General features: G+C 43.3%; 1 protein-coding gene across 1 annotated transcript in view; it reads right to left on the bottom strand.

Annotated features, from left to right (window-relative positions):
* Positions 1-3,101: 3,101 nt before the first annotated feature.
* The window catches only part of Rgsl1 (regulator of G protein signaling like 1), a 47,802-nt gene continuing 41,915 nt past the window's right edge, over positions 3,102-8,988 (bottom strand). The window contains exons 21-24 of the mRNA XM_046419563.1: positions 8,890-8,954; positions 8,583-8,649; positions 7,555-7,750; positions 3,102-3,424 (exon numbers count right to left, since the gene is read on the bottom strand). Coding sequence (XP_046275519.1) covers positions 8,896-8,954 — 59 coding nt within the window. The 3' untranslated portion in view covers positions 3,102-3,424; positions 7,555-7,750; positions 8,583-8,649; positions 8,890-8,895. The remainder of the gene's footprint in view (positions 3,425-7,554; positions 7,751-8,582; positions 8,650-8,889; positions 8,955-8,988) is intronic.

The raw sequence follows: 8,988 nt of genomic DNA, 5'->3' as shown, positions 1-8,988 counted from the left end.
GATCCTGCGTAGGACTGAGGTTAAATGTCTGCCCCCAAGCTAGAGAGACAGACAGGCAGATACAGAGAACCACAAGTTACAGAAGAAACCCACCTCCGTGGGAACAAGTTCCGGGTGGGAAAAACTAAACTGCAATTGACAAATTGCTAGAGGATCAATGTGGGCAATTCTGAAAGAGAATGATTTCAAGGGGACCCAGTTGTGGGGGAGCCCCCCAATGCTTTGTAAGATTTACCTCCAGGAGCTCTATGGTTCTTACAGTGAAAATCAGAGAAAAAACATCCCATCAGGTTCCTAACATGAGATGGAGACAAGTAACCATTTTGAAATATGCCAGTGCATTCTGCTCTTCTTAAAAAGGGCAGCCCTCAAGAGAATAAACTATCTTTCCAGAATCTAACATGCTAGGGTCTTATCAAAGTTTAACCGACCTGGTCTCCTCAACTGTGGTCTCCTCTAACAATCCTATAAACCTAAGAGGGTGGAAAAGGAAAAACCAAGAAGCACTTGTGAGGTTCACAGGGGCACAGACTTCCTGAAAGCCTAGGACCTAATCTTAGGACACTGGAATGCTTCCTTCCTCCCACACCTATGGCTACATTACTGAAGGCTTATTTACCACATTTTCTTTTATCCAGTAGATCATGTTTAGCTTTCAACAAAAAGTGACAAGGCACACTGAAAGGCAGGGAACACAGTTTAAAGAGACATAAGAAGCATTAGAACCAGACACAGATATGACAGGGATGCTGGAATAATCAGACTGAATTTAAAACTATAACTAAGATGTTGAAGGGTTGAATGGAAAAAGCGGACAATATATGAGAATAAATGGCTAATGGAAGTAGAGAGAAATGTTAGAGATCAAATACTAAAATAAAAATGAAGAATTTCTTGGATGGACCCTATTGGACATAGTGAGGAAAGCCTCTTTGAGTTTGAGGATTTGTCAATAGAAACCTTCAAAACTGAAAAGCGAAGAGGAAAGAGACGGGGGGTGGGTGGGGTGGGTGGGGAAGAACAGAAAATCCAAAAGGCATAACACACAAATAATGGTAACAACAAATGGAAAAGAAGGAAGGAAGGGGCAAAAGAATGTTTAAAACCATAACAGCTGGGAACTTCTCCAAAAAATGATATCGAACTGCAAATCCAGAAAGCTCAGAGAATTATCAGACAGAATAAAGGACAAAGATTTTACAGTTATTCACATCTGAATAAAACTGAAGAAAATTAAAGATAAAAAAATCTTGAAGGAAAAATAAATTCTTACTTCAGAGTATCAAAGATAACAAATACATCTGATTTCTCCTGAGAAACCTGGCAAGCAAGAAGAGAGTTAAATACAATGAAGTATTTAAGGCCTCAAGAGAAAAAAACCTCACCCAATAGAGTTCTGTAGCCTGTGAAGCTATCCTTCAAAAAGAAGGATAAGTAATTTCTTAGACACACGAAAATTGAGGCAATTGGTTGTCAAGAAATGTTGAAAGAAGTTCTTCAGAGAGAAGGAAAATAATATAGGTCAGAAACTTGGGATTATATAGAAAAGGAGGAGCATCAAAAATGACCAAGTGAAGATAAAAAAATATTTATTTTATCTTATTTTTAATTGCTCTAACAGAAAATATTGTGTTCCAAATATTAGCAACAATGTATTTGATGCATGTAGGTTACGTTTAAGTGAAATGAATGACACCAGTTATATACAAAATGTGAGGGAAATGCTGCGAATATTTTATCACTGTAAGGTATGCTAACACTACCCAGGAAGTGGTACAGTCTTGATCGAAGTATCTTAAGTTAATTGTAAATGTACATTGCAAATGCTAAGTTACTGAAAGAGTAAAAAGAGAAGTAGAATTGCTATGCTAAGAAAGGTGAGAAAATACAACAATATAAAATGCTCAATTAAAACCCACAAAGGCAAAAAAAAAAGAGTGGAAGACAAAAATGGGACCAAAAAACAAGAAAATGAAGAAAAATCAACAAGACACATGGTAGATATTAATCCAAATATACCAATAATCATATATATTAATGGTCTCAAGATACCAATTGAGAGATTGTCAGAATAGATTAAAAAACAAAAACAAAAACAAGATCCAACTATATTTTGTCTACAAGAAACCCTCTTCAAATACAAAGACATATGTAGTTTAAAGGTAAGATGATGGAGATAGACTCCTAATGCTAATCAAAAGAAAGTGGAGAAGCCCTATTAATTTTAGATAGAGCAGATTTCAGGGAAAATTGATCAGAAATAAAGAGGGGCATTACTTTGTGATACCGAGGTCAGTTCTCCAGGACTTAACTGTTCCTAATGTGTGTGTACCCAGCAGAGTGTTAAAATATGAGGCAAAGTCAAAACTACCTGCAGGGAGATGGAGATGCGTTCACTGTTGTAGTGGAGGCCTCAACACCCCTCTATCAGAAATAGATCAAGCAGGCAGAAAATCAGTAAGAACATAGTTGAAATCGACACCACCATAAATCAACTGAATACTCTGACATCGATAGGCCACTGCATGTAACAGTAGTAGAATACACATTCTTTCCAACCACCAAGGTAGACTACATTCTGGGCACATTTTATCAAAATTTGAAGAATAAAAAAAATCATATATGGTATGTTTTCAGAAATTACACTAGAAATAAAAAAGAAAGAGAGCAGGAAAAGCCCCAATGTTTCAAGAATAAGAAACACATTATCTCAAGTCATTCCTCAAATAACCCTAGGAGGTACCTGTTGTCAGCTCCATTTCACACACAAGGGTGACGGGGCTTGATGGGGGTTTAGTAATTCTGAGATCACAGAGTTACTGGGAAGCACAGAGATTTAATTTAAACCCAGCTTGCCTTGAGGAAAACCTTGAGCTCTGAAGGAGTGGCAGCAGAGCCTCCTGGCCCCAATGGGGGTCAGGGGACAGTCCAGGTGTCAAAGCCACTGGAGGAGACTGGCCAACCGTGTTCTTGGTCCAGGATGGGAAGTGTAAAGTCCACTAATCTCTTAATTGGAAATGATCCTGGGAGCCCCCTGGGAAGCGACGTATTGTCTTCCCTGACACCTTTTTTCTTAAGAAGAGGATGGCAGGCCCACAGCGTTGAGTGTGGATGTGCTTTATTTTGGCTAGTGACCCACAGTCCTGCTGGAGGTGTAGGGGTGAGGACTGGCACTCTGAAGCACTATAGACATGGGCCACCCCCTCCTCAGGGGTGACACTTGGAACAGTTGGAGGCACTCAAAATGAGGGGCAGATGTTTTGTCTACAGCTGTAGAAAAGGGGGAGATTTCATGTCACTCTGACACAAGTATCTGAAAAGGCTCGTGTGAAGGTGGAGGCAGATCTCTCCATTTCTCTTGTTCTTTCTTCTTTCCTCTCCCTCTTTCTGCCACTCTTTGGTGTGAATGGATTGTTTGTGCTTCCTAAAAAGTAAAACAGTTCTTAAGGCATCAAGAATTATTGGAACATTAAAAAGTTTCATTAAGTAAATAGCATCTGATGTTTCTTCTTTCTGGTGCTATCACAATTGTAATTGACTATTGATTTGATTTTCTGGTAATAGCTCTGTCTAAGGTCACCAAAGGCATAAACTTCATATTCTGTTTCTTCTTCTACATTCCCAGCAACTAGTGCAATTCATTTACTTATGCATGCAATGTATTTTGAGGGGGAAACGATTACATGCATGTTAAGTACTGTGTTAAGTACTGGAGGTACAAAGAAAAATAGGTCAGTCTCTGCCCTCAAAAGTATATGATCCAAGTCTATAAGGGTGTAAAGATCTAGATCACTATATATCCCCTGTTAATAAAAACTGGATTATTAGCATAAATCACACTTTCTACTCTTTGTTCCCTCCAAATTAAACCAATATTTTATTATTTTCTCCTTTATCATATGTTTCTTATGTAGATAGTCTCAGGCTGAAGAATTAATGCTCAAGGTCTGCATCATGTGATTTAGAAAAAAATCTTATTCTTACTATTCAAGTGATCCTTTATTTCCTTAGTCAAACAATGACATAGATCAATTTTTCTTTTTTCAACTCAAAACTACTTCACGGGTTTGCTCAATTCTACAATGTGGTTTTTCCACTGGAATTAATTTTCATATTGCTAAATACTGACTGATGGCTGATGTCACCAGGATAATGGAAGGGTATTTTAGATACTCTTATTGCTGGAAAGTGGAATGAATGAGAGAGAGAGAGAGAGAGAGAGAGAGAGAGAGAGAGAGAGAGAGAGAGAGAGAGAGAGGTGTGGATGTGTGGGTGAGGGGGAGAGACACAGGAAGATATAAACCTGGAAGCTTGTATTAGAGTCACATTATCTATGGCCTGGTGTTTTCTGATAAGGAATGGAAGCTCTGTTCATTTAGGCAAAGAAGGGGGATACATAGTCTTCCACATGGAACAGATCAGAGTTGGTTCTTGATGTGTGGGGTGAAGTAGAGTGTGTCGGATGTGTGTAGAGAGAGGAGTGAGGAGGCTAAGATTAGGAGGTGACTTCCCAGTGCTGCTGACACAGGATGGGGGCTGACCTAGGCTGTGCCAGTAGGCAGAGGGGAGGATTGGATGGAGAGATGCTTCCAAGACCAAGTCCCGAGGACTTCCTGCTCCCCCAGCTGAAGTGCAGGAGGGGATGGATGGCTGAAGGAGATGCTTATGTTTTCTGTCTGGGGTTGAGAAAGGGAGTGAAGGAGCCAAGGCTAGTTTGGGATATATTAAATTTGCAGTGTCCCATTATGTAATTGGAAATTTGGATTCTAAGCTTGGAGGAGAAACTGGGAGTAGGGGTTTCGATGCAGTGCAGTGCAAGAAGATAAGCTAGAGAGTAGAGCTGTGGGAGCCTGATATTCAAGGAAGAAGCAGGGGAGGAGTCAGGGCGACTGAGAAAGGATAATCAGAAAGACATGGCAAGAAGACAATGGTGTGCCCAAGGTCTAGGAGGCAGGGATGGCCACGGAGGCCTGGTTCTGAGTTTCCACACTCTTTTCTAGGAAGGTTACTCTCGGGACTGTAGGAGGCAGTCTTTGTTGTGGCCATACCTGATCCCTGGAACCTGTGAATATGCTATCGTACATGGAAAAAGGAATTTGGGATATGAAATCAAGGTTAGAGAACCTAAAAACAGAGATTATCCTGGATTATCCAGGAGGGCTCTGACAAGGGGATTTGGGAGGCGGAGGAGGGGACTGGAGAGGTGTGATGGTGGGAGAGGCAGAGAAACTCAAAGCCTGAGAGGAGCTTGTTTCACCATCGCCAACCCTAACGATGGGGGAGGAAGGAGGCCATGAGCTAAGAAATGCAGGTAGCTTCTGAGAGGCTGAGAATGGCTTCAGCTGCTGCCAGCAAGGGGATCTCATGGCTGCAACTGCAAGGACTGGGTCTTGCCAGCAACCTGAATCAGCAAGGGAGAGGTTCTACCCTGGGACCTCCAGGAAGGAACATGGCCCTACTGACACCTTGACGTTAGCCCAGGGAGTCCCAGGTTAGGCTTTTCTTTTTTTCCTTAGTAGAAGGTAGGCTGGTTGGCTGGCCAGAGCTGGCCGTCATGGTCCCCTTAGAGACGTGCTCTCAAGTTTACCACAGTCTCTACCACTCCCTGTTGCCTCTCATGGGCTACTTTACTAATTTACATCATCAGCCTGCACTCTCTAGGGGATTGCATTTGTGACAGTGGCTGAAACTGTGCATTGGGACATGTTAGAACTAGAATCTTTCAAGTGAGGGCATGAGAAACCTGAAAAAGCAATCAGCAAGACTCCATGAAAGACCAGATTCTTCTCCTATCTGGGTTGGTCCTCGCAAGTGTCACCAGCCCCTTTAAATAACATGCTTGTGTGTTCTTCCATACCTGCATCTGAGTATGCCCAGGGTGAATGTGGAGAGGGAGGGAATTAAGAAATGGAAAGACTCAGTTTCATGTGGGTCAGCTAAACTCTTTTTTTCTTTCTTAAGTTGAATCTGCCTCCTGTCCACATTGTGTTCAGCCATGCCTGAGCCCCATACCTGAAGGCCTTTAGGCATGTGACGCTGGGTCAGCATTTTACTAGATCAGTCACCTTGTGGCGCTAGCCTTACATTCTCTCTGGTCCACTGAGCAGGGCTCTTGACTTGTTCCTTATTTTTTGGTGGGGGTGGGGTGGGGCTGGGGTCCTGGGGGATTAAACTCAGGGGGTACTTTACCTACAAAGCCTCATCCCCAGCATTTAAATTTTTTTTTTTTGAGACAGGGTCTCTTTAAGTTGTTGAGGGCCTCACTAAATTGCAGAGGCCAGCTTATAGGTTGGCTTTGAACCTGCAACCCTCCTGCCTCAGCTTCCAGAACCTCTGGGATTACAGGTGTGTACCACTGTGCCTAGTTGACTTATACCTTTTTGATTGAGGTCTTTCCTGGTACCTCAGTTCCATAACTAGATTCTTTTCTTTCCTAGTTCCTTGTCTAAGTTTTGGCCTGATTTTTAGGTATTCTGTTTCATAACCACTTTTCCTTTGATTAGTTGAAGTCCTGCTTTGGAGATCTAACCTCATCACAGAGGAGGGTGAAGAATCTCATTTGCTGCTTCCGGAACTTCCTTCTGGATGCTTGCCGGGCTGGGCCTTCTTCCTGGGCCTGCGAGGCACCCCACAACTTGCTCGCCTACCTCACACCTCCTCAGTAGTCATGTCTGCCCACAGTTTTTCTGAACCTCCTGCAATCACAGCCCCACTGGATGATCTCAGTCCTTTTTGGACATCACAATATTTTCCATCCTTTGGAAAAGTCTAGGAAATAAAGGTCATACGCATAGCAGGGCACTTTGGCTGGAAAATTGAAAGGATTCTCCAAAAAGCTTTCTGGTTCTGCTGAATCCTGCAACCCATAGAGACGTCAAGCCAACCTCTCCTCAGTCATCCCCAGTTCAGAGACTGTTCGGGGAACCCTGTCATTTTACATGTCACTCTTTTTAAAGGACAGAAAATGAGCCTAGTTACTCTAAAATTAAGACTAGTGTTCGAGTCTTTAGGTCAATAACTTTATGAAGAATCTGTTAGTCAGCAAATGAATGGAATTCCAGGGCACAGCTATTCCTTTTGTGCATGAGAATTTGCATGGATGGCTACCACAGAACAAGAACAGGACAGGGTGTGCAGACTGCTATTTATCACCTAGTGATCTTGGGAAAGTCACTCGCCTTCTCCATGCATGTTTGTTCTTCATCTCTGAAAATAAATGATTCCTGACATGGCTGCTCAGAGAGTTGTTGGGATGATTTTCTGAGACAATAGATGCCTCATTGTGAAAATGGGAGATTCTAGCATCAAAAGACCCTGCTGTATTACCTCAGAGAATAACAGTACCTTGCTTCCCACAGTGTTCAATGACACTTCCATCCATATGTCACGGGATTCTTCAACAACCCTGAACCAGAGTTTGCACAGGGCCACGCAGCTGCAGAGTGAGCCTCGGAGCCCAGGGACCCAGCTCACTGTGGGAAGACCATCTCCAACAGGACTCCCAGGCTCAGGGAGGCCAGGAACATTCTCTTATGCTCTCTGCCCACATCTTACCCACTACAGTCTGCTCCTGCCATGTCTGAGCTGTTGTCCTAGTCCCTTCTTGATTTTTCTAGGGGCAGATGGCATCAGGGCATTTCATTTCTGACCAGAAAAGGTTCTGACAGCATTGGCAGGCGTCTGAGAGATGATTTGCCTCAGTGAAGCCTGACTTGATTACTTCTTCTTTTTGGGTTGGAGCAATTTTTGTCTAAAAGGAGAGAAAAGAATAGCCTGTTATCACCAGGGCAACAAGGCAACTGGAATTGCTCTGTTTTCTAGTTCACTGTTGTCATTTATTTATTTTATTATTTATTTTTAAGAAATAGCCACGGCCAGACCTAGAACTCCTTGCCTAGGGGACAGGGCTTCCCGAATGCTCATTCTCACCTTCCCACAGTTTTTAACCTCTGAAGCCATATGCATCTCTTTCCCAGTGTAAAGAGATTCAAAGTTACCCGGATGATTCCCAGGCACCACCACTGGCCAATGACACTCAGGAAGCTCCAAGTCCTTACTGGAGCTAAGAAGCTGGTCAGACAAGGTGGAATGGCTGTCAAGAAAACAGGCCTGCCATCCTCGGAGGCTGCTGTCTATAACCTTGAACTTCAAGCAGCTCTTTGGCACTCTTCTTTGATTTTGATCGGCTCAAATCCTTTCTGTTCTTATTGCTGATGTCCTGTCGAGAGCACATCTCTGCTTTCTTTCCTACCTTACACATCATACCCTAAAGAGCTAGACCAAGTGGAAAGCTGGTAATGAGGGATCATCTGGAACACTCTTTGTCTCCAACCATAGTGTGTTCTGTTGAAAAGTGAGGCAGGGACTCCATATTCCTAAAAGTGCCTGTCCTAGTTCAAGATGAGCAAGGATCCCTCACAGAGAAATCCCTGCCTAGCTGCCCCTGCCCCAGGTGCCCTCACCCCAGAAAGAAGGGTCAGCCTGGTTCTACATGCTGAACTGTCAGAATGTGGAGCTAGGTCTCTCCCATTGTAATCTTGGACAGAGCCCCTCAGAACTGAGGATTTCCAGCTCATGCCTACCCCAGGAAAGGACCCAGCTGCAAGGAAGATGGTTCAGCTCTCGGTTGGGAAAGGTTTCCAGATGATGCTAGACAAATACAAAGAAAAACTTGATCAGAACTCATGTCTCAAACTCTATCACTTAGGGAATTGTAGTCTGGGGAGGAGGATCCAGGAGAGCTTCCAGGAAACCCTCCGGGGAAGGTGTTGGGAAAGTTCCAGAGATGTTTGAGAGACCTTGTTTGCATGCCGTGTTATTTTCTGTCCCTGCTACATAGACCCAGGGAGGTGAAATAAGGAGGTTAAGCCAGATCAACTCTAGACTCACCAGATCTTAGGGCTGCTTGGAGTCAGGGATCATGGCAGTGTTCCACAGTGGCCTCCCCCATTCAGCTACAACAGAACACACATAATGCAGCTCATTCCA

Source organism: Marmota monax, unplaced genomic scaffold, assembly GCF_021218885.2.
Source record: "Marmota monax isolate L192 unplaced genomic scaffold, Marmota_monax_Labrador192_F-V1.1 WCK01_AAM20220418_F8-fsc00209, whole genome shotgun sequence".
NCBI classification, from domain to species: Eukaryota; Metazoa; Chordata; class Mammalia; order Rodentia; family Sciuridae; genus Marmota; species Marmota monax.
This window is presented reverse-complemented; position numbering and strand designations above follow the sequence as displayed.